The 26695-nt window shown below is 31.3% G+C and overlaps 3 protein-coding genes across 4 annotated transcripts; 1 reads left to right on the top strand and 2 right to left on the bottom strand.

Moving 5' to 3' along the window:
* Nucleotides 1–3938: 3938 nt before the first annotated feature.
* Nucleotides 3939–4639, top strand: LOC126688120 (non-specific lipid-transfer protein 3-like). The gene is made up of 2 exons (XM_050382713.2): nt 3939–4351; nt 4446–4639. The coding sequence occupies exons 1-2, from the start codon at nt 3975–3977 to the stop codon at nt 4453–4455; spliced, it is 387 nt and encodes a 128-aa protein (XP_050238670.1). The 5' UTR covers nt 3939–3974; the 3' UTR covers nt 4456–4639.
* A 204-nt stretch (nt 4640–4843) lies between these two features.
* LOC126688119 (cyclic nucleotide-gated ion channel 1-like) lies at nt 4844–8429 on the bottom strand. The gene is made up of 7 exons (XM_050382711.1): nt 8137–8429; nt 7900–7992; nt 7198–7798; nt 6798–7010; nt 6291–6707; nt 5499–6130; nt 4844–5396 (listed from the first exon to the last, which is right to left on the bottom strand). Exons 2-7 carry the CDS (start codon nt 7920–7922, stop codon nt 5096–5098), a joined length of 2187 nt encoding a protein of 728 aa, XP_050238668.1. The 5' UTR covers nt 7923–7992; nt 8137–8429; the 3' UTR covers nt 4844–5095.
* A 12756-nt stretch (nt 8430–21185) lies between these two features.
* LOC126687409 (uncharacterized) lies at nt 21186–26441 on the bottom strand. Of its 2 annotated transcripts, none has more exons than XM_050381968.2 (9): nt 26098–26441; nt 25106–25270; nt 24259–24414; nt 24010–24115; nt 23407–23589; nt 22745–22910; nt 22014–22327; nt 21599–21688; nt 21186–21498 (listed from the first exon to the last, which is right to left on the bottom strand). In XM_050381968.2, the coding sequence occupies exons 2-9, from the start codon at nt 25118–25120 to the stop codon at nt 21428–21430; spliced, it is 1101 nt and encodes a 366-aa protein (XP_050237925.1). In that variant the 5' UTR covers nt 25121–25270; nt 26098–26441; the 3' UTR covers nt 21186–21427. The 2 variants fall into 2 exon arrangements, with proteins under 2 accessions (XP_050237925.1, XP_050237926.1); XM_050381969.2 differs by having other exon boundaries at nt 21186–21495; nt 26098–26440.
* Nucleotides 26442–26695: the final 254 nt, after the last annotated feature.

Below are 26695 nucleotides of genomic sequence, written 5' to 3'. Positions count from 1 at the left end.
GTTACGTTGGTATCTAGGTCTGAAGCTCGTAGCACGGAGTTACGTTGGTATCTAGGTTTTAAGCTCGTAGCTCGGTGTTACGTTGATATTTAGGTCTTAAGCTCGTAGCTCGGCGTTACGTTGGTATAGGTCTAATATAATTGATGATTGAGTTATACATGTCTAAATGATATGAAATTTGATTGTCTGAAATCATTAGGATGTCATCTAAAATTTGCTAGTTTTATACTGAGGCAAATTGTTCTCGTTAGATTAACAAAAGTGAATAAATTTATTATTGCTCAATCTCAAAATAACATTAAGCATATATAATGTTTTTAGTACAATTAGTGACAATTTAAAGTCAGCACATGCAATTTGCCTAATCAAAGGATTGTTGTTACTAGTTTGTTTCTCTATATAAATCACAATATAGTTTTATCTTGCAAATGATTTGTAATTTTAAATATGAAAATAGGTACTTTTAGACCAGAAAAATACGACAGATAAACCAAGGCTTTCACGGGTTTAAGACTCGATGAATTAAGTAAGTAAAAAGACATTATTATACTTTGTATATGCGATTGTTGACAACTCCAAATGTATGTTGGTTTGTGATGTAACTTGTAAATTATCGCTGAATTGTTGATGTGAGTTGCGTATTGGTTGTGATAGTCATATCATATGGTTATATTTAGATATTCAATGAGAATAGAGAATAGTCGTTGGCTAACTATTAAGCAAATTGGGCTACCGATGTGAGAATTGAGTTATTGGTTATGTAAAAGGTGATTTGGGCCAATAGTAATATGTTGGTTGCCTATAAGGGTTGCCTATAAGGTGATATGAGCTAACATGTGAATTGCATGCATAATAAAATGTCGATTTGTAATTTTGATTTTGATTGTTGTTGATGTGTATATGTTTATCTTGAAATGACCATTGGATGGTGTGATGGTTAATTGCTTATATTGCATAGGCAATTGCTTGAGTTGTATTTTTATTATTTAAAATGCTTGTAAATGTATATGTTTACTATAATTTTATCTATTTGCTTATTTAATTGCAGGCTCACCTCTCTGTAATTATTTTTCAAAATACAAACTGTTGTATTGAGTAAATATTTGCATCCAATATAGTACATATTAAGTGGCCTAATGGCAAGTTGATTGCACGTGTATCACTTGTAATGATATGATTTTATAGTATCGTTATGTTTATAAGATGGATAAATGTTTATATTATAAGTACCATACAATTTTATACAAGATTTAAATGTAAGGCAATTTTAATGTATATATGCTATAAGTTAAAAACTATTGTTTAATGGCTTAATTACTTAAAAACCACCCACCTTAATTTTTTTTTTGTTTATACCATGATCTAGGAAAAAATTCATTTATACCCTGACGTATATGTTTATGTTTCACCTCTACCCCGAGGCACTAAATTAACCTCTTTTCATTTAAAAAAACGTTTAAAATGGTCCTTCATTTAGAGAAAAATTCATTTCTAATTAAACTCTAATTAGTTTAGGTTAAAAATGAAGAACTATTTTAAACTTTTTTCTTAATAAAAAGAGGTTAATTTAGTGCCTCGGGGTAGAGGTGAAACATAAATACATACGTCAGGGTATAAATGAATTTTTTCCTAGATCAGGGTATAAACGAAAAAAAAGTTTAAGGTGAGTGGTTTTTAAATAATTAAGCCTTGTTTATTTCATAATTGTATATGAGATGAATGATTGTGGTTATTACTACTATGTAAGTATATTGTGGTACATTTTAAAGGATGCCACATTTTATATTGTTTGTTTTCATGTTGATAAATAATTCAAAATGTAGATGAATCTGACATGAATTTTAGGTAGAGCTTATTATATTCATATTAGATCAACAATTCACAATTTAGGTAGACCTAGCGTGAATTTTAGGTGGACATAGATCGATCTTATATTGTGGTATATTTCAAAGTTGAAGTGGATATAATGTGTATTATAGGTGAACTTAAGTAGATATATCACATATTTATATGAGATCAACAATTTAAAAAGTAGTGGAACCGATATAAACTTAGGGGTTTTTATACAAATACCGGAAATATAGAAAATATTTCCAAAAATATGATCTTAAAATTCTCTTTACAAACAATACTATATTTTAAAAAATATTTACAAAAACTCTATCTTTTTGTATTCAAAAGTACGATTTGCCCAAAAATAAAGGGCTCGAGAAGGCGCATCTGTGGGTATTAAAAGGACGAGTTTCGGGGGATTCACTCAAAACTTTTAACTCAAGTTGTATACATTCAGTACAAATTTCGTATACATTCAATACAAATTTCGTATATATATATCAGATAATTTACATATACAATTTTATTGTATATAATCCATATATAATACGAATTATATACTTTTTTTAAGGACATTTAGATCTAAGAATATCAAATCGGACACACGGAGGCGCTGTGGAGGCCGGCAAGTGGCGGCAATGCAAAGAGATGGCGAGCGGTGACTACGGCGTGAAGGATCAGGCGGCGGCGGCGGCGTGGAGGAGTAGCGGGCGGCGACAATGTAGAGGAGCAACGAGCAGCTTGGAGGAGCTGAGGAACAGCAGGGCGGCGAATAAATGACAAAGGGAGGCGACAAAATTTATAATGTGAAGGTTGATGGTGGTGGTGGACATTAATGGAGGAAGAGAAAGAAATTAGGGTTTGTAGGAAAATAAAATGAAGAGATAATATTTTTAAAATTATTTATAAAAAAATTGTATTATTTGTAAAGAGAAAAATTAAGTACTCTGTTAGGACGGAGGGAGTAGATTTTTGTAAATATTTTATCTTTTTATAGTACAAACACAGAGAGTAAATTTTCTAAAATTTTAAGGTGGATCTAGATTTTATAATATTGTATTCATATTAGATTAACAATTTAAAGTTGAGATGGATTTGATGTGAATTTTTGATGGATCTTAATTTATTTTTAAATGCATCAAATATTATTGTTTTTATTTTTTTATAACTCGAGTTGAGCTTGAACTTGAGTAGTACTCGGATATTATTTGAAGCCGATTTGAGAATATTAAACTATTCGAAATCGAGTTTGAACTCGATCTTATATAACACACTTGAAATCAAATTGGAGCTAGGTATAAGTCTGACCGGTTTACATCTCTAAATTGCCAGTTTTTTTATATTTTTTCATTTATTTTTTGCAACAAATTATGACACGGAATCCTACATCCCTCTTTAGTCTTTTATTAATTAATCTAACTTATGAAATGCAGTAACTGAAGAGTTTAATTTGCAATGTAGTAAATATTTAATTATAGTTTTATTATGCCTAATATTCTGTAAAGTATAACATTCAGATTTAGAAGAGTGAATAATCAATTCCAAAATTTAGATAAGTACTTATCTATATCTAACGCAACCAATCCCGAATAATGTTTAAATTTAAAGCGTGAACAAATATAAATTTATTAAAATAAAAACTCTACCAAATCAAATAATTAATTAATATAACTATTTTTTAATTTAAAATATTAAATGCAATACGAGAGTGCAAGAATAAATGATCTTAAAACAACTAAATACATAATGCGACCAACGGGGTTTGATCCAAGTGATAAGCGGCTTGATATCCTTTAAATAAGGTTTTGGGTTCGAGTCTTGTCAATGAAAATGCGTGTCGAATCCGGATTAGTCAAAGTGAAGCCTTAGAAACCGGATAGGCTACCCAAAAAAAAAGTAACGCGGTACACAAGCAGTAGGCAAAAATTGTTGTAAGTGATCACCAAGGTTTCTTGTTTTAATGGATTATGGAAGTAAAAAAAACATGTATAGTCACAAGCTCCTCATGACAAGAAGAGAGCAACTGATTAACTCAAAATTAATGCAGAACAAATTCACAATCATACGGTACCAACATATTATAAATTCCCCATATACATAATTCAAATATAATCATTAAATACAGCATACGAATTAAAGCCATGGCGAAGGCAATGATCGCGACTCTAGTAATCGTGTTGCTCAATCTAGTCCTACTATTTTCAACTCCAGCTGAGTCCGAGCCTATAACCGAGCCTATAAGCGGAATTGAATGTTCGAAAGTGGTGAAGTACGGTATTCCATGCCTGGATTATGTGCGCGACAAAGAAAATAAACCTTCGCAGAAATGCTGCGACGGAATTAAAGAATTGGCTTCATATTGCAAAAATCAAGCTGATCGTCAAGCTGCCTGTGAATGTCTCAAGAAAAAAGTCGAACATATGAAAATCGATGTCAGTCGCCTTCTTCACCTTCCTAAGAAATGTGGAATGACCAATACTTTTGGTTATGGAGTTAACATTAACATTGACTGCAAGATGTAATCTCTATTCAATTTCATTTCTTTAATTATGTTTATTGTTTCAAGTTAATTTCATTAAACATTACTAAATTTTTTTAATTTCATAATGCAGGGTTCCGTAAGGCTCGGGGTTGCACGAAGAATTCTGCTGCAACGCGTAATACTAGCTTATAATAAATTGCAGAACATGAAGCAAATATCATCAAGTTCATGCTCGTATTGTATCCATCCATGTATCGATTTAGCATAATTAATTACCTCCTTGTAATTCTATCTTGATTAACAAATAAAATAAAATGTTAATAATCCCCAGTGTTATCAAATGTTTATCTTATATTTTAATTCGGTACCCAAACTAAAAAATTCGTTTCTAAGTGATATCAAAAGTTTAATTTATATATCAAGTTGTAATATTTTAAGTTTTTCGAATCAAAATAATTTAACAGTAGATGACAATATATTTTAAGAATATGCTGCTACTACGGCGCTATCTCAAATAACTACTACCAATTGCTTGAAATAACAATTAAATTTTTAATATCATTTTGCTACTAGTTTACATTTATATATACAAAATTGAAATGTACGACAAAACTTTAGTGCCACCCAGCCTTTTAACTCCAGTACTATATAACCTTCAGATTCACAAAATTCACCTCCTTAAAATTAAATCACCAATTAAAAAATACATTCATATAAATTTAAGATATAATTATGACCGTACTATATACAAAACAATTTAAGTTGTGATGTACTCGCACACTAGTGATTGTGAGCAGAAAAATCAGGATCCGTAGGTTTCTGAGGCACCAGGGCTAGTCTCTGCGGCACTCTTGGCGGTCGTCCGGCGTTTTGCCTCATATTTTTCAATAGATTGGCAGCAAATTGTGATGCATAAATGGTAGCACCAAGGCTTGGCGAGGCTGCAGCATCTTTTGCCAAAGCATCTTGCAACCTTTCTTCTACTTCGCGTAGGCTTTTCGCTTGCCTCCTCCTGCAGTATCGCCGCCAAGCTGCTTGTATAAAGCACGTCGCCCACGTCCTCCATTGCACTGAGAAAAACCTGAAAAAAAGATGGAAACATAAATTAAGACTATTATCATCGTATCGAAATGTAGTTTTTTTTTTTATAAAAACATTAAGCATGTTGATATAGTTCACTTACCTAAAAGTATGCTGGATATCCTTGTGGTGTAGACGACGGAACTGAGAGGCAACGGATTTTAAGTCTTCAGCAACTAAAGCAAAAGCTTCGACTTCCGTTAAAGCTTGTACAGTTCTACTTGAGATGGGAAGATTGGAAGTTGATTGCGGATCCAACGCCCATGTCAGAAGCCCTTCCCCACAGAAATCGCCGGCCTTCAGATAAACAGCATTGAAAAAACCAGTTCTTCCGCCATTCGTAGTCACACTCATTAGATCACCTCGCATTATAAATAGCATCTCATCCACCGGATCACCTTCGCGAACAATGTAACTGTTTTTCGTGTAAAGCGTTGGCCTGAGACGATCACAAATTGCATCCAGAATTTGTTCATCCATTTTCGCAAGCATTGGTACTCTCAGAATTAAATTGAAGCAAAGATGTCGATTTATGTCCCTCCTGAGATCTTTAGGAAGAGATCGGATCAGAGTCTGCTCCTCCACGCCTCTTGTTTCTTGCCATTTGTATTGCTCATACTTCCTGATTCGCTCCCTCAGGTTTTCAGGAAGCATTCGGTGAGCCATCCATTGATCTGCATCGCGTCTTTTCACTCTCATTTCCTCTACTCTAACTGTTGTTGATTGCAAATATTTCTGTACACGAGTCAAACAAAACATTAGCCCCAAGTTGCACAAAAACTTGTCGAGTCCTATGTTTCAATATTTTGTATCTATTTCTGAAAATACTTCTTAAACTTGTCGAGTCTTACGTTTCAGTAGGTTACAATCAATGAAATAAGAATGATGTAATTACCTGCATATTGCCGATAAGAAGTGAAAATAAAACCAATCCAGCAATGCAAATAGCAATAGCGAAGAGTATCTCCACTCCAGAAGTGCTTGTTTTCAGGTTCTGGCCAAGAGCACTCAGATTACGCAAACCCCACCAAAAGCAGTACATGAATTTATTTGGAAAACTCCACGATTCGACAATTTCGGATTCTAACGCATCGTAGAATATCCCAAAGTTAAACACAGTTGAATTTTTAATATCATCCGGTGAGATAATAGGGCATGACTCATTCAAAAAATTGATCAAAGTCGAATTAGCTACATCTCTATGAGCTCCGCAGTACAAATCGTCAGAGATACACATCGGAGCCTTACAGTATTTACGCCAGCATGTATGTTTTCGTTCTATCGACAACAGGTACCAAAATGCTCCAATTATCTGCCAAATCATCAGAATTGTTGATCAGAAAAATGAAAGAAGATGAACAAAGAAAAATTACTGTTCAAGCATATGTCAAATCAAACATACATGACTGGCAAGCATATAAAGGCAGAGATTGGAAACAGCTCCAGCCCATGTAGTTTCAGCAAGAATACCAGAAGTTCTAGTTACTACTCCGAGCAGAGGAAATATTCTGATAATTCTCGGCACATACTGGCATAAGATAATGATCTTCAACAAGTCTTTCGCCACCAACGAAACTGGACCGTCCAAGCTTGGAATGATGAATAAAACCACTATCTGATTGATACCAAATACATTCGATCAACATGAGTTCATACTATAAACACGGCTAAATGCAAATAAAATTATGAAATGTAGCGTGTTTTGCAATTTCAATTGAAAGTTTGCGTTTCAAATTATAAAATAAAAAGGTATTTTACTCACAATTAGTCGTATAAACAACAAAGTAAGAACAGAAAAATACCTGAGGAAGTGGCAGAATTGAAAGAACATCAATGAAAAAGTTGGAAGTCAGATATCTTTTAGCCACCAAAAAAGGAACCTCAACAAGCTCACCCCTTCCAAACACACGAGACGAAGGGGCGATAAACCCAGTTCGGAACTGAAAAATAATGTGCAGCAAATAGAACAAATCGATAAAAGTCCGAAGAACACAGGCAATTATTTCCAGTTTCTTATCCAAATCAAGGCATTTCTTTTCGCCATCAATGACCGGAATATAAAAGAACAAAGGGTCTAATGAAACCGCAATGAAACAAGCAATAACAAAGATTTTGTTCCATTTCTGAAGAAATTGACCCTGCGGATCAAGAATCTTCTTTTTACTGCATGGTTCTTGATTCTCCGGTTGCTGCTGCTGCTGCAAATTACTACTGATTCTTATCAGTGACGACGGTCTTCTCATACTTTTAATCCTCTCGTAACCTGTCTCCCATGATCGGTGAATACTGTCACGAACAGCGCTTATTGTTGGCTTGACTTTTCTTGCATAAAATCCATCATCACTTGAATATACCGACCCCTTGTCCGAAGTAAACGATTTGTCCGAACTCCAATCTTGAAACCTTAATTATACAAAAAATATACAAGAACGAGTCAAACTAAGTAAACAAAGCAAAAAATAAAAAAAAAACAGAGTCATGAATTGTAAAAGAAGGAAACAAACCTGACAAATTTATTTCCCTTCATACTCAGACAAATTTTCAAGTTCGAACTCTTTACTTAGTACTTAACGAATCCAACAAAAACGAACAAAAACCTGCAAATAAATTAGTGATAAAAAAATTTAGTATAAGTTTAGATATCATATTTGACCAAAACAAAAGTAAACGGTACGTTACTAATGAGACAAGAATAATTAATAATGAATTTTCTTAAAACAAAGTAAGGGAAAAACTCTCACCGGAAACATAAACGGGGGTGTTATTAATTACTAATTAACGAGCAAAATCTCCGACAGGAAGTTTATCATTTGTTGTTTATGTTTAAGACACTGTGTTTTATTTAAAAGGGTGGTTAGAGATGGTGATGATGATGAAGAAGACGGTGAACGGAGCGAAAAGTTTAGTGATTTTGAAGAGGAAAGTTGGTTAACTCAGAAGGAGAAAAGAGAGGTGCGATGAAAATATGAAGAAAGTTCGGAGACAGAGTCTAGAATGGCAGTTATTTCTTGTTTGGTCTGCGTTTCCGAAGAATGAAGAGGGAAAAAAAATGTAAATGACTTTATAAAATTATTACTATTATTTAAATATTTTAGTCAAGTCAAGCCCACCAATAGTGATGTTTGGGCTTTTATTTTTAATTTCTAAAATTTGTGGGTCCATTATGAAAAGCTATTTTTGTGTCTTTCCTTTCCTTTTCTCATTTTCTTTTATTCTCCATCCAATTAGTATGTAGGTTAGATGCTATCGTCAACTTTAATTGAGTAAATTTTTGAGTCGAGACATCATGAAACGCATATGAGCATCTCAGCTAGGTTAACATTCTCTTATGTTCAAAAAAATATAGTGAGAGATATCACATTTTTGTCTCTATCTTCTCTCTCAGGACTTGTTAGGCGGCGTTTAGTGTTCTTATTTAGATGATTGATTGCGAGAAATTTAATATTCTGATTAATGATCTGAATTTTGTTGAAGTTGAGGTGAAAAATCAAGATAGGAAGCCGGTTGATCATAATGGAAAAAAAATCTCAAGGATCTATTCATAGATAATTGTATAAGTAATAGTAGCAGGCTGAAATTGAATATGAAAAAAGAGTTTTTATAATGATATATATATTGAATTTTAAAGTAATTTTGAATATTTTTTTTTAAAATAGAGCTAGAATCAATTATCGGCTAACTGTATAAGTTTATGAGAGAAATATAAGTGACATGTTCATTGGTGATTGCATGTTGATGTTGGTTTGGTTCTATAGTTGATGGTCGTTATTCAAATATGTCAATATATTGATGTGTGTTTAATAGTTAGTCGAACAAGTTTTAGAGATACGGAATCACAACATCAATGATTAGAATTTTGGAAATAGCGTAAAAGATTATGAGTTTGTATTATTACTTTTAAATATTGAGAACTTGCATTGTTTAATATTACAAAAGATTTTATAAAAGTGCACTACAGTTGAATTGTTTTAAATACTAATATGGATATGATGGAAAGAGCTACCTATTGGACGAAAATAGAACTTTGTACGCAGCGATAATAATTGGCTAAGGTATGTGATATAAGGTATGTGTCAAATGAGTGGAGTCCGTTTGTTTGATATGGAAAATCTTGGTTAGCGTGGCTACCGTGGATCATATCAAATGAACCGGTTTAGTTGACATAGCTATCTAAATTCTTCAATTGTCGATAAAGTAATGGTCGTTAATAATACTAGTTTCATATAAGAGTGAGGATTATAGTTTCATTTAGTTTCGTGTTCGGTTGCATATGTGAATGCATATTAATTGGTTTTTACTTAATGTTTATTAGAATTAATACATACTCACTTAGTTTTAACTAACCCTCAGATGTTTTCTATTTTTTAGGGAGCGAAGTTGATTTTGAAGTAAACTTCCAAACGTTTTATTTCTCATAAGTATGTTGTGTAAAATATGTAAATGATGTTTTATTTCTAGATTTTGCAGTAGTATTATGACTTGAGACGTGTGTATGATATTAAGTGCATATGCTTAAACGCGAAGTGATAATGAGGCAGATGGTATACTGATTTTAAATGAATGAGATATAAGAACTAAATGTATCGTAAAAGTGATAAAAATGGAAATGTGATGATGTTATAATTGCATAATTGGTGACTTTGAGTCGTAACAATTCTATATGAGTCTTATATTGCTAATAATAAGGTAGAATTATGTTCTATCTTAGGTAGTATCTGATAAATCACTAAAAGCAGGGGAATGATCTAGGAAAGCTTCAGGACTTGAAAATAGAGTGCATGGTTAGAAAGAACGTCGGAAGGGGTTTTCGGACGCTCACTCTGACACTCATGTAAGTATTTGATGAAGAATAAGAGTAAAGTAAGAAGACAAAAAGTGTACTTCTTCTTATTCACTCGTCCTTCCTGTGAGGTGCCCCCTTATTTTATAGGTTGAGCTGGCCTTTTCAGTTATTTTTGTAGACGATGTGTGTGTGTTGAGTGTCGTTTGTGTATGTTCTTTTGCCAGAGAATCTTCTATGGTCTCCTTGATAATGTGGCCTTCCTAACCTCCTTTTTGCAAGTAATATGCTTTATACATCAATCCCAACAGTTCTATTGATGACTTTTGTACGAGGTGAAACATGAGGCAATCCCCGACTAAAAATGTCTTCAGCCGAGATAGATATCTTTGTGGGCCTATTGGCTTGATGATTATATTTTTCTAGAGTTGGTCATATCTATATTTTTAGAGATTACCTCGTCCCTACTTGATTATCACTAGTCTCCCCTTTATTATTTAAGATATTCATGTCTGGGGCTGTGGTTCTCTTTTTCTCTTTAAAGTATGGATTCATTGAATCCGGTGTTGGAATGTATATCCTCTCAACTGGAGTTGTGCTAGGCTGCGTTTTGACCATCTACCTTAAATAATGGAAAGTGATTTACCCAACTTCCTTTTTCAGCCGCATCTTTCTTTCTAGGCCTTTACCTAGGATTAAAATGCTTAATTTATCCTTAATTCTCGCGTTCGGCAGTTGAATTTTCATTTCAAATTCATCTTTATTACGTTCTTATCTATAATTGTCCATCATAATTAACATTTCCTTCTCAATGCACCTCTTTAATTTTCTTTTGACTCCTTCATCCTCCAATTATCTTCAATATAAATTTGTTATTTTAGTTTTATCTTTTCTTGGTATATTTCTTATGAGTAATTTTTTTCTCAATCTTCTGCATATCTTTTTAAATTAGTGGTGGGTTCCTCTATTCCATATTATTGTTTCGACTTTGTAATCGTAAGTTAACTCATTCAAATCTCAGTTGTTACATATTACTCCCTATTTTCTAGTTCTTTGTGGGAGTATTAATTGGATATTTTCCTATTTCATGCTCTGGTGGTTATAATTATTCGGCAACTTCATGGATCGGTTATTCAAAGATCGCAACTTTTTCAAGAAGGCTATATATATTTGTTGTTGTGTGTTCGATGTTTTCTCTTGAAGATTATATTTTTCTTAACATTGCTCTATAGGAGAATTTATTTTCCTTAGCATGAATCGTCGTCGGTCAAAAATTTTAATTCTGCCATTGAGAACAAATCTCTCGGTGATATGGTGGAATTGGATAAGGATTATGATGAGGAAATATATGGAAGAATTCACTCTAAATCGGTATCAAGAGTCATCCATTATTCTCATCAGATATGTTCCACTGTATATTGCCCTAACAAGATTTATCTCGGATAGGAGACCCCATAGAGTACATAACTCTCATCCCACTCTTGGCATCAAGGTGGTTGATCGCCAACTACGACTTACAGGAATATCCAGTTCAGGAGCATCGGCCACATTAAGTGAGAAAAGTGGCTAACTCCCGACACTATCCTTTTTTATCAGGGAATAGAGGAATTAGGACATAAGACTGATGGGTTGTGCTAAGGGAGATAGAATCTCATGTCGAGTAGTGATAAGGAAAATAGAATCTTTGAGAGAGAAAGTTGGAAATACAGCAACAAGAATTAGTTTTCTAGAAAAAATTATGATCTTCGAACAACCAATCCATCAGGCTACCAAAAAAATATAATCATCGTACTAAAAGAATTATCAATACTTGATAAAGAGTAAAGAAGAAAAATATTTCCTGAATAATCTCATTTTTTAATTATTCAACCATATTATTTTACCAAGTTCAATGTTAGTCAGATTAGTCAATATTTATATGTTTCGATGCAACAATAAGATGTTATTTGTAACAACAACTTAAAAAAAAAAGAACTCAAAACTATTTCAGAAAAAAAATGTAAAAAGAAATAAGTAAGTACGAATTAAACAATAAGAGAAAAGACATCGATAACTATTTAAATAGAAAATGGAAGGGCATATAAAACAGTCGAAAGTAAATTAAAGTGATGCATTAAGAAGGAAACAATAATTATGGCGAACAATTACAGATAAGAAAAACAATATGAGCAATTTGAAATAAAATGAAATTCAACCGCATAAAGTGGTAATTAAGGAAGTGAAAGCGTGTCAACTCGATTGGGAGACACAAAAAAAGCCCAAAAAAAAATTTCAACTCTTTGCAAAAGCCCAATAAAATTTTACAGCCCAAAGAAGAAACAGAGAAAATAATTTTTCTATATTCTAACTCAAGCTACCAAAACTTTAGAATATCAATCACCGATAAGAGGAATATACAGTCAAACACCGAATTCAGTGAATCCCTTACCTTCAAATATCAAAAGATAAAAAAAAGAGACTTCTACCCTAGACATGAATATCTGCATGAGGGAGGGAGGGGGTAACTTCTGAGAATACACATATTATCAACTTTAGCAAAATATAGTGAATCAAGTCTATAGATTCACGAGAATTTCAATTCCGGGCCAAATGAGTCTTCTCCCAAGATTGCCTCATATCTCATCCCGGACTAATGTCTATAAGGGAACTGCCGAGATTAAGGAAAAGATAAGTGGCGTCTGCCCTCGCAAACTTTCAAAAAATATCAGTTTCAATACTTCAATTTTTTTTAAATATATTATTATAAATTTTACCAACATTTTAACTACTTAGTTGAGTATATATATATATATATATATATATATATATATATATATATATATATATATATACATATCATATATTATTTTTTATATATATCATATATTATTTTTTATATATATTTTTATTTTTATTATAATTAGTTATATTTTCTACAATAATTTTTTTATGCCCCTTATTTTAAATTTTTTAATTCCGTCCCTGCTTGTAAAGTAAGAAATGAAGGCCACGATAGCCAAAGAGGACCACTGGAAATTTTCTAACATGAGAACATGCACATACCATACTACCAATGCTCGGCACGCCAAAATAACAAAAAAGGCCAGCTTCGCCTATAATATAAAAGAACACCTCATTACATGAAGCACGGTTGAAGAAGAAAAGTATATTATATATACTCCTAAGTTAGTTCTTTTTTAACCAACGAGCTGTAACTTAAATGGTATAAGCGCTGGGCAGCAAATGCCAAGGTCGTGGGTTCAAATCCTCCCACAAGCGCTCCCCCTTCCCAATTATATAAAAAAAAAAAATTAGTTCTTTTTTATCTCTATATATATGGGTGCATGCACTCGTATCTAGGGGTGAGCAAGAACCGAACCAAACCGAAAAACCGAACCGAACCGAACCGAATTTTGATGTTTGGTTCGGTTTTTCGGTGAAAACGGTTTGGTTCGGTTTCTACTCTTGGTAAAGTTTGGTGTTCGGTGTTCGGTTTGGTTTGGGTGTTTTGAAAACCGAACCGACCGAAAAACCGAATTAACCGAACTTTAATATAAAAACTATATATTTTTTAAAAATAATATACATATATACTTATATTTATATGTTTTTTGTATTTATATCTTAATTATTGTTGATATATAAGTTAATAATTATTATTTAAACATATATGGAAGTTTATTATACTCTAATTATTTCATATTTCAATTAATTTTAATATAAAAAATTTTAAAAAAATAAAAAGTGGTGAAATTCGGTTTTAACCGAACCGAACCGTACCGAACCGAAATTTTCGGTTTGGTTTGGTTCGGTTTTTTCACCTCCAAACTAAAAGTTCGGTTCGGTTCGGTTTGGAAATTTTCCAAACCGAAAACCGAAAAAACCGAAAAATTTCCAACCGAACCGAACCGAACCGACCGATGCTCACCCCTACTCGTATCTAATATCAAGTTATTAGAGTTTTCATATGTAAAGAAGTGAAAGTTGATGCCATTTTTGTCAATTTGACTTAAGTAGCAATATGTCCCCTCAACTTGTAAGTAATAGGCAATTAACACATAAATAAACTTTATGAGCAAATCAATACACGAACTTGGTGATTATAGACAATTTGTCTCATTTTAGCAATTTGCCCCCTCAATTTGTAAGTTAATTGTTTTCTAAATTAGCAATTTGTCCCCTTAATTTATAAATTAATTTGGCAAAATAGCCTAATTGCATATAATCACCAAGTACGTGTACCGATTTGCCAACAAAATTAATATATATGTTAATGGCCTATTGTTTAGAAATTGAAAGAGCAAATTTTGTCAATTTTGTAGAATTGACTGATTCTTCTTTTTTTCCTCTCTTGCGCTTTGCTTTGATTCTTATTGGCCTTTGAAATGTATACATAACACATTATCTTTTACAAGTGGCCAGTCCTATTTTTTATTTTATCGAAGGTTCTGATGTGTTTCTATCTCAATTTTTTTTTCTTTTCAAAACCTTACACTTACTGATTTTGAAACTTTTAATGATTTCAAATTGAAGGAAATTAGATTTAGTGTTTGATATTTTTAAATTTACTTTTTCAGCATTTAATTTTTATTTTTAAAAAATTAATATTTTAATTTCTTAAAAATATATAAAAAGAGTGTTTTTTTATCTTTTTCGTAACCAATTTGCTAAAAAGACAAAATAAATCTCATATTTACTAGAATTTTACTATTATATTAACTAAAAAATAATAATATGTGCAAATGATATATTTATTATACAAAATTTAAATGATAAACCATATTACTAAATTTAAATTTTATTTTAACCCTTATTAGTACTAGTCTGGTTTTAAAAACTTAAATATTAATTTTAAAAAAAATCAAACATTAAAACTATAAAACTATAAAAAAAATCAGACACAGTTATTATAATTTGGGTTATTTGCATATTAAATTTAAATTTTATTATAAGTTTATTCAAAAATGCAATTTTTATCATGTGTTCTATGAGGCAAAAATTTAAAATATTGTTGTTTAGGTGTCTGCATTGTAATTTGAATGAATTATACATTGTAGGAAATTGGTAATTTATAGTTTGGAATTTCTTTTATTTGTTCTCTGTAAACTCTAGTTTTCTTTTAATTTATTTGCTAATTTCTGAAGAAAAAAAATAGAATGAATTATATATTGTAGGAATTGTATGTAATTTTTTGTGTAGAAAACAATATACACATCACACTCTCATTTGCACATACATCCTATGTTTATAAAAAGTTCACTTTTTTTACTTTAATTTATAATATCTGCTGAAACAGTATATGAAAAGAATGAGTTTGCCGGATAAAATTATTGGCTAAATTATGGATTAGGTCGATTTATTTAAAACGTTTTGCGGTTTTACTCTTTTGGTGTAAACAGATTATCAACTATGCTATCTGCATAATAAAACAACCATATTTTAAGGCCTAGTGGTAAAAAAACCAAATCTTTACGATTTGTTGCAATTTAAAACAAAACTTTTAATTTTTATAATAATAGCCAAATTGTATTTTTTTTTGTAATAATAATCAAATTGATGGTCAAACTTACAACAACAAAAAATCCAAATTTCGCTATTATTGCAATTAAAATAAAGAGAAGATAACAAAAATACCACAAAATTGATGACCATTTTCACATTTTACAATAAAAGTAAAAAAATTTCATCAGTGCCACTTTTTATAAAACGTTTTCATAAAATACCATGTGTGACATCAGCGCGTCAGCAGGTGCATTTAATGCACCTGTTGACACGGGAGTGAACAGGTGCACCATAGTGCACCTGCTCTTACAAACAAGCAGGCAGGTGCACCAAAGTGCACCTTACTCACGCAAGCAAGTGAGCAGGTGCACTTTGGAGCACCTGCTCATTTAAGGACTGATCCGCACGCGCGGATCAGTCCTTAATTCTTCTTTTTTTTTTAATTTTTAAAAATTAAAATAATTTATTTTAATTTAAAAAATTAGTAAATATAAAAATATGAAAATAGAGAGATGATATAATTTTATAATTTTCTTGTAATGTTCTCCATATAAATTACCTGGTAAATATGTAACCATTATATATAAATTATAAATTAACGATGTATCCATTTGAATAAATTTTAAAAGTATATCTATCATGTATAAATTATGTATCACCGTATCTATTAAGTAGATCTAAAAAATGTATCTATAATTTATTTATAGCATAAAATGCGCATTGATAATAAATATATGAAAAATGTATCAAAAATGTACCTATCATGTATAAAGGTATTTATTTAAATACATTTAAAAATATATCTATCGTGTATAAATTATGTATCAGAGATGTATCACATATGTATATTAGATGTATCACATACATATAAATTATATATATGTTTATAAGTTTTTCTAAATATAAAAACGAATCAATCGAATTAGTCAGTTAATTCAATTAATGTATCAAATATGTATCTATCATGTATCAAAGATGTATAAATATAAAACCGGGCCAACCAAATTAGTCGGTTGATTCAATTACAATCAATCAAATATTTAAATTATGTATTAACGATGATCTATTTACATACATTTAAAAACTGTACTAGAAAGGTAGTTATATATATAATTATGTATTGACGAGGTATCTATTTAAATACATTTAAAAATATATCCATCGTGTATAATTTATGTATCAGTAATCTATCACATATGTATACGAGATGTATCACATACATATAAATTATATATATGTTTATAAGTTTTTCTAAATATAAAAACAAATCAATCGAATGAGTCAGTTAATTCAATTAATGTATCGAATATGTATCTATCATGTATAAATTATGTATCTGAGATGTATCAAAAATATATTCAAATTACAATTAAATGTAGTCGATTAGAATTCAATAAGCAATATTAGCAGCAATAACATATTCGAAATGCAATACATAGCACTCAAAAAATAAAAATTTAAACTCAATGCACTAAAAATAAAATTAGAGATGTATCAAAAATGTATCGCAGATGTACTAGAGATGTATCATATATGTATCCGCTTTATTAAAAAAAATCATAACGTCGGTCTCGATTTAAAATTTTGATACATTATGTTTATAAAATAGATAAATAAATTAATGATTTGAATTTTTTTAAATATTTAATATTAATATTTAACATATAAATAAATAAATAAATAATATATGTATATAAATATATAATATATGATATAAAAAAATATGGGGACCTTTGAAAAAAAAAGGTCCCCATTTTATGAGTTATATGGGAAACAGGTGCACCATGCACATGTTTTCCAAAACAAAATGTGATAACAGGTGCATGGTGCACCTGTTTCACATGCAGCAGGCCTGGTGCGTCAGGCGCGCGTCAGGTCTGCTGAAAAGGGGACTTTTTTTTAATAGAAAAACATTAAAAAAGTGTTTAGTATGGACACGTGTAGAGTAATTGAAAAAGGTGGTGTTGGATGAAATAAAACATACTTATTTGGTAATAAAGTAAATAAATTTAATAAAATTGTATTGTGTGAAAAGTGAAGCCTTTTTTCTTGTTTTCTTGTTATTTTCTCTAAAATAAATACAATTTGCCTATTATTATAAAAATTAAAAAATTTAGTTTAAATTATAACAAGTCATAAGGGTTTATCTTTTTTCACCATAAGCCATATTTTAATGAACATCGCACTGTATTAATTGATATATCACACTTTTTTGTAATTGCTCAACAAACATGTTTATAGAATAAAATGTACTTTTACAGTGTAACTGTTTTTCTTTAGATTTCGTAATATATCGTATATACAAAATGAGAAAGAAGAAGTATATGTAAAAATAAAATTAAAACGGTAATAAATTAAAACAATAATAATATTCACTTAAACTCCAGTGAGAGAGTTCATCATTATAAATCCGATGCACTAGGTAATCTACATGTTTAAGATTTTACCTTGGACTGTCTTCATAAATTGTTCGTATCTATTAAAAAATACTGCATGCTTACTGCAAATGACCCCACTAGTGCAATGATCACGTATTATAATTTTTAACATAATTGAGGGACCTATTTGAAACTTTTAAAAAGAATGGGATTTGAAGCTTAAAGACGAGGTAAAGCTAAAAAGGCTTAATAGCCACGAATAGGAAGTTCCTGTCCGTAAACCTATCAGATATAATCTATCAACCTCAATCCAGCTATTGGAAAGAGAATTTAAACTATGGATAATGTCATAAAAATTCACTACTTTTATATTTTTTTTAGTTTAATCACGTTTTAAAAAAAAATTCATAAAAATACACCAACTTTCATTTTTATAAGACGAACATAAAAGGAAATGGTTATTTTGAAAAAATTAAATATTTTATCATTTGACAAAATCATGAAATAATAATTTCATGGAACAATAATTATATAAACAAAATAGAGAATAGCTATTTTACAAAATAATTATCTTATTCCACACGAATTTCATATACCAAATATAGATTTAGAATAGACCAGCTACTCGTTATTTTGATTTGGTTCATAAAATAAGTTTGAAATATATATATTCCATATACAATAGTTATTCTAGGTTAATTTTATGAAATCGCTATTTTATCATTTTATTAAATATTCCTCCCAGAAAATAAAAAATAAATATTTTAGCTATTTCAATTTATGTGTATTTTATTTTATGAACAAAATATAATTATTGAATTATTATAACTGAACTAAAAATCAAAAACTAAATATTTATAAGATACGAACCAAATCGAATTATATTTTCTCAATGATCAAACTATTCTTACTACTTTAATTTAGTTTTATTTGATTTGTTGATCTGGTTCGAGTTTTTCACGTCCCGGACTCATAACAACAACTCTTTATTAAATCATAACTCACTTTAAAAAGTAACAATTATGGAGACCACTAGACAATCATAAAACAGTATCTTAGCAATAAAAGTAAGCTATCATAAAAAGTCATGAACTTAATTAAGACTTAGCTTTCAGCAGGAAATGAGACTCGGTCAGTATGATTTTATAGTTTAAATTTTTAGTCACCAGAAAAATACCCAACAACCAAAAGTAGATGTAATTTTTATATTAGGGTTAATTGTAAATTAAATCATGAACTTTATCTAATTTGCAATTATGACGCGAACTTTAAAATTTGAAAGTAGTATGTCATCACTTTCTAAATTAGTCGTACTTATTCGCTTTATACAGTATATGAGAGACGTATAAAATATATATCGGAGATATAAACAAAAAAAGAATAATATATTTGTATTTTTTAAATTTAAATTTAAATTAATATTTTTAAAATTTAAATATAATAAATAAATTTTATATCCAATTTAAATAAATATATGAATATATAAATATATAATTTATATTAAAAAACAAAAGAATTGTATCAAGTGTACCAAAAGATACACCTGATATTTGTTAAAAATGACCCGCGCGAGTCATTCATTATAGCATGTGCACCAAATGGTGCACCTTAAATTCGCTAAGAATGAATATTGCAACAGATGCATGACATAGTAAGGGTGGACACATGTTGGCTTAAGAGAAAGGTGGTGTTGATTGAAAAGTAATAATGGAAGTTGGTATTTTATGAAAGAAAAATTGTAATAAAGTAAACATATTATTTAATATTGTATTATGTGAAATAGTGAGTCATTATTGTGGTTTTCTTGTTATTTTCTCAACTTTTTATAATAAAAATACAAATTGAGACAATATGAATCAATATTAATGACATATTTGAACCCTTTTCTAATTCAATTCGCACAAATGACTATAATTGAAACTGAAAATTAAATTTTTTGAAAAGTGAGGGCATAATGAAAAAAATTAAAAGATGGGATTTTTTTAGATGATTAAACCAATTAGTTATCACTAATTATTTTTTTGACAAAAAATAATTTTCTATTATATCAAGCAGTTACAAATGTAAGAATTTTGAAAAAATATAACCGTCTCTAATACCTTGACATAGGACAAGATGAAAAAAAATTCGTAGATCGCAATACAAAATTAAAATTATAAAAATGCTCTAAACTTGATTTTTCACTGTCTAACAGAAAACTCGTCAGGCCTTCATAAAAAAAAAGACAAACAAATTTTTTATAGAGAAAGGACAAACAAAATTAAAAAAGACAGTCGCCATAATAAAAAAAAATCAAAACAAAACTAATATAAAATCAAAACAGTTTCATCTTCAGTCCTAAAAGGTTTTGTCTTGATTCTTGATTTTTTTTATATATATATATATTAAAATTGATGTATTTCATCAATAAATTTAACCACCAAAAACAAATAAAAAGATAAAGAAAAAATTGGATTTATTTTATTTTTAAGTAAATAAAGCAATAAAAAAATGACTACCGCCAACAGCAAAAATACACCATTAACGGCAGTCGAAGCGAAAAACAAGAGAAAACTCGACCTAGAGTTTTCTATTTATTCTAGTTATCACAAATATATACTCATCCAATAAAATGTTTATATATAACTTGCAGAATCAATAGACTATATTAGTTGTATAATGTTTGAATAATTTAATAAAATTAACATAGAACGTAGCGGTGATAATAGTAGTAAAAATAAATTTCAAATTCCAGCCATCATGATGTAAATTCTAAAGTCTAATTAAAACCCAAATGAGCTTTAAAAAGTTAAAACAATGACCAAACATATCCTATAATAAACAATGCAAGCCTCCCATCTAATTTCTAAGTACGTATTACCTAATTTTCTTATAAACAAGTCAGCGACATTCATCAAATATTGCAAAACAAACACCTAATACATCAGCAATAAGAAATAAAAACATCAATGGATTGCCCATTTGATAAAAAGAAAATGTCATACAAATATTTTCATAATCAGCCTCAACTTTTTTAATTCTTTCCAAGTTATCCACCAATCATAAACAAATTGCAATCAAGGACAATAATAATTGGTCAATTCGTCCTAAACATAGCCAAAAGTACTTCCCTCTTAGAGTTCATATATTGCCGACATAACGGGAAAGAAAGGAATCTAAGCTTGCATTTTACCTTTTTTATTGCTGGAATGAAACTACAACTACAACCGACGACTGCTTCCTATTACGATGCTAATACAAAATCAAAATTACGTTACAGCATCACGGATATTTGATTCTATAAAATATCAAAAAGTTCCTAAGCAAATGGATGGACAAATGTTTAATTTTATTCATCTAACTCAGCCTATCCTAACAATTTCAAAGAGAAGAAGGACGGGCCGCCACCTTGACCTAGGCTTTCTCTTCATCTGACTGGGAGCATGGAGGCCCCGGGACTGAATCAACAAAAAATTCTTCAACTGCTACAAGAATAAAAAAATCAGTTGTATAGACCAACTTCTTTATGGACCTCTGACAAGTAAACGGAAACACTACATACAAGTCGAGAGAGGATTAATGTACCTATGTCATCGTGCTCCGGAGAATCAAGAAAAATTTCTGAATCAGACGGCTGAAATGGAGAACCCGGATAGTTTCCTAAGGCTCCTAAATCTGCAAACCGAAAAGTAAAAAGGGAACGGCATTATCAAAATCCCGCATCATGCGTTGAATTACAGTTGCTAGGAAAAGAAAGGTTGTAAAACTCATCGACAAGAAGATAACATTCTTCATACACAAGACTGCTGAAATAGCATGTAAAATATGAACTTCTGACAAAGAGTCCTCAGTTTTCATTTCCAAAGATGCAATTAAATTCTTAGTTAGCATACCAGATTATTCTAAAAAGCTACTAGCACAGCTACACGGAGCAATACAGCTGACGTTTTTGTATGAAAAATCTGTTTAATATGCTTGAAAGGGATTAACTGCAACTTACCTCCTAAGTTTGATAAATCTGCAGTTAAGTCGGAGAGGCTGAAATTCCATTGAATCTGATCTAAAGATCTGGAGGTTCCAACCACACCATCTGGTCCAAGCTGCAATCCTACAGAACTTGCCACATCAGATGTAAATGCTGTATCAAGTGCTGATGTGTCCACTCCCATGCCTGACATGTCAGATGTCGAGAAGGGAAAATGACCACTGGATGCTACTGAAGTAGGACTCAGAGGCATCTCAGATATGGATGACATGCCACTGCTATGTGGAACCACAGGAGCCATATCAGCTGTGTTGTTCTCCATCACCATACTACAAGCATATATTCAGAGGCCATTAGTTGTTACTCGACGAAACAGCACAAAAACCACTACATATGTAATTCATAGATATCAAATTTTTGGCCATCGGCAAGCCAAAATTATGCTATTACATCACATAAATGTTGAGAGAGTGAAAAAAGAACAAAGAAAATTGATCGTCAACTAGATTGCTAATCACTTGTGAAAACAAAATCCAAGCTCATAGTCATATGTACAGAAATAGCAACTAGATTTCCCATAAACTAAAAAATCAACTGTCTGCTATAAAACACTTGCACATAGACAAGTGCATCTCTGAACTAATAATTCGTTTTCTATTTCTTCTCCAAGTGTGTGGAACCAAGAAAAGTGTCAATTTTGAAGCAGACAATGCAAGAAAAATGGATGAGGGTGGTATTTTTCTCACTTATTTCCAGAATTCATACGAATAGGATGAAAGTTTCCTGGTGCAGGGACTCCATTAACAACATGGCAGCTTGATATTCCGCAGCCCATCGAATCAAGATGAGGTTGACCTGGAACTGGCATTGGAGGTTGTTGTAGGACAGGATATCCCATAGGCAAATGGTTAACTGCACTGCAAAGAAGTGATGTTGAATAAAAGTATCAAAAACAAAAATTGCAGCATTAAAATAGAACTGGCATCCAACTCATAGAACCTTCAGCTACCAAAAATTCCGTTGATAGCTCTACCAGAACAAAATCATGGGTTAACAGTTTTCCCAATATTTAGGAAAATTTTGCTCCAAAATAATGGATAGCTTGGATCAAATGGATTGTGCCGGAAGAAACAACAGCCACAAAAGCAAACTTAATACAAGTTGCTTTTACTATACGTCAAATCTGAAAGAACATAAGCAAGTACTAAAACCAATGTGTACTTAACTTTCTAAAAAGATCTAAGACGTAACATCAGGTTATGTGAAATTTTCTAGAATACCAATTTAGCGACCTTCAAACAAAGTTGAATATAAACAAACGTTGTTTGAGAACCCATTCTATCATTTTGTACTATATTAGAATCATTTATACCTTCTATAACTGTTTCACTAGAAAGTTGGAACTTACCGGACATGGGATGAATCCCATTTTGTATAGGGGCCAAAGGAACCTTGGGAGGTGCAGGAAACTTCATTAGATGATATTGATGCTCGAGCAAGTGATTAAATAAGAGAATTTGCTTCTTCAATTTCAGCCTAATGTAATAGGCCCTGAAGAAATCAGCATTTTCTTCTTCCAATTTCTGCCATACTAAAAAGATAATAAATAATCATGAGTTATGCCAGAGTAGGAAATTTCATGAACTTCGAACAAATAAATAAGAGAATGTGTTCTTAATTCTTGTAATATGCTGAATAAATAAGACAACTAGTGACTGGCACAAGAATAAGTAAGAGTTAGTGGTTACTAGATATCAAGATCTGGTATGACATCAAACTTCGTAGCTGCCTAATCATACAGCATTTCAATTCAGAATAGGAGATAGAAATACATAGATCGGTACAGCTGTACGGATTGAAAGAAAAGGTTTCAAGGGCGCCGAAAAGATGATGTTTAGATAAGAAATTCAACCCAGAATAGAAGATGGCAAACATAAATCAGTGCAGGTTGAAAGGAGAGGTCAAAGGCACCAAAAAGACGATCAGTGGATAAGAAATTCAAGAAGATTACCCAATGTTGTGAATCCAGGGTCTATCCTTGCACGTGTCAAGAGGGTTTTGACCACCTCATCTCTATTCATGTACAACTGCAAGCACCGTTCGATTAGATTCTGAACCTGCAAGAGCCATTAGTGGGGATCAAACATTACAGAACAACATGGTCAAGCAGAATCAATTAACAAAAGAAAGGGGAAAGAAAGTCAAACTAATAAATGTCAAAAACAAAAGAACTACAAACTCAAAAGGAAAGCATGCTTACAAGTTCAATATCTTGGCGTGAAACTTTCCGGTTATCATTGCTAGAAGCAGAAACGGAACCAGAATCAGCTCCAGGAGCTTCTGCTGTGTGATTGTTCTGTTGGTCAATTTGGGAATCCTGTGAAACTTGGGTCGAGGACTGTATTTCCTGGGTGCTCTGTAATCCAATACAGTATTCTTATCAAGTTACTAGAAGCAGTAAAAAATAGAAGCGGTAGCTTTTGAAATTTTAAAGAAACAACATACTGAAGACCGTTATGCCTGTGGCTATGACAGTCACGTGAATATATATGTTACTTCTTAAAATCCAAGTCTCAACTAAAAAGTTACACTACCTGACATGGCTATTTTATTTTGGATGGAGTAACATAAAATTTGAAGGGCTAAATGGAACTTACAAGTCCCCAAATTTAATAATGAGTGCACTCTCTTGGATGCCTCTGAGGCTGAGTCAGCTCAAACACAACAAAAAAAGGTGGAGCACGACACACAAGAAAATTTCTAATGATTGAAACAATTTGTTGAAGTTTTGATAAGGCCATCAGAGTACCACTTACAGATGTGGAAAAACATTGAAGTTAAGCAAGAATGAAGTGTCTTTCGGTCAACTATTGAATATGCAGCTAAAAGGAAGAGCGTAGATTAAGTTTTGGATTCAAATGGTCACAGAAACAAATACAGCAAACGCTTTTTGCTGAATAAGGTGTGTGGTGGGAAGGAATAGCAGCAGTATAGGCGAAAAGTAGAAAGACACGTAGGTAAGTCAAAATGTTAATGAAAGAAATGATTCGCGTGATCTTATAAAGGAACACTGTATGAATGCTCCCACAAGCATAAAAACAGCACACCTGCAAGGTCTTCATTCCAGCTGACAAGAAGCTGATGGCATCTCTTCAGCTCAGATACTCCTGGCTTTTACTATGTTTACGTATTTCACAAAAGCAAAAAACAAAAACGCATAGCCATCTATTTCAGTCATAGAATGAGGCAGATTTTATTTGAAAGAGAACTACCTGCAGGAAACATAAGAAAGAATCTTTAAGATACGACTGATCAGATTTTCAGTGGAAACCAGACAACCAACGACAGCATTACGTTAAAACAAAACAATTAAGTTCGCAATCATGCAATGAAAATCATGATTACAATCATAAATTCACATGTGAAAACCGAAACATGACGCAGAAGCAAATCATAGTGTCTTCACGTTACTCAACCAATTTCAGCTCATACTTTCACTGGAAACAAGCAAAACTCATTGACCACAAGTCAACCATTGACGACATTTTGCAATCACAAAATTAATGTTTCATTAAACTGAATTAAGTACACTAGTCGATTACGCAGTTCAAGAACTTCGCCAACATTCCACATCAATTAACGGTTGCATTTTTCCAAGCTAATTTTTCCTTCTAATTTGGAAACTACATTAATTCATTTGTTTCATAATAAATCTTCACACTAGCAAATCGACAGATTATAAAAACAAAAATAATAACAACTTAAAAGCTACCAAAAATAGAAAAAGAAAACAAAAACAGATCTCAATCACTATCTGTAGTGTAATTAAGTATTCTAAACTGACCTAAAAAAATTAAAATATAATTAACAACTTTACAAAAGTGATACAGTTGGTAGGCCTAATTAGATTAAACAAATAGCTTAATTAGATTAAACAAATAGCTTAAACGCACGCCACTGAACTTCATCCAACACATAAACTATTACTTAATTAACAAATTAATAAAATAAGCAGTGAACACTAGCAGAATAAATAGCTTTGACTTTAACAAAATTATCCAAATAAGCGTAAGATCTACACTACAGAAATCAAAATTACCTTGCAATAGCTGAAATCTGAAATTAAATTTCGACGAATTTAGGGATCCAAGATTTATATATATAAAAATATAATTAATTAAAAAACTGAGCTCAATTCAGCTACGAAAAATCACTAAATTAATAACACGGAGTTCAAATCTTGTCCAGTACGAATGCACAGAAATTTACATCAGAAGAAGGAGGATTTTGAATGTACAGAAACGGAGGTGAGTGATATTAACGGCGTGAGTTAACGGAAATATGTTCCGAGAAATAAGGGTTACTGTGACATTGCAGAGAGAAGAAGATGAAGAAGAAGGAAGAAAAGAAAAAATTTAAGAAATTAATTTTTGGTATTTTTGGTATTTATAGTTTTTAATTTCTAGTGGAAATTTAAATAGAATTATTCCGACACAGTTTTGTAGCGTCTCGGACGGCTTCTGTCTTGACGGCGCGGTTAAATGTTAAGCAAGTTTTTCCTGCGGTGTTGACGGAGCTCACGGGGCTTCTGTGATTTTTTAAACGGAGAAAATGAATTTTACAGATTTTAATGGTTAAAAAAATTAGAAATTTTGAAAAATGTATATTTGAAAATTTATGATATTTGTTAACTGCGG

Source organism: Mercurialis annua, linkage group LG6, assembly GCF_937616625.2.
Source record: "Mercurialis annua linkage group LG6, ddMerAnnu1.2, whole genome shotgun sequence".
NCBI classification, from domain to species: Eukaryota; Viridiplantae; Streptophyta; class Magnoliopsida; order Malpighiales; family Euphorbiaceae; genus Mercurialis; species Mercurialis annua.
The sequence above is the reverse complement of the archived record's forward strand: the minus strand, read 5'-3'. Positions and strand labels throughout refer to the sequence as shown.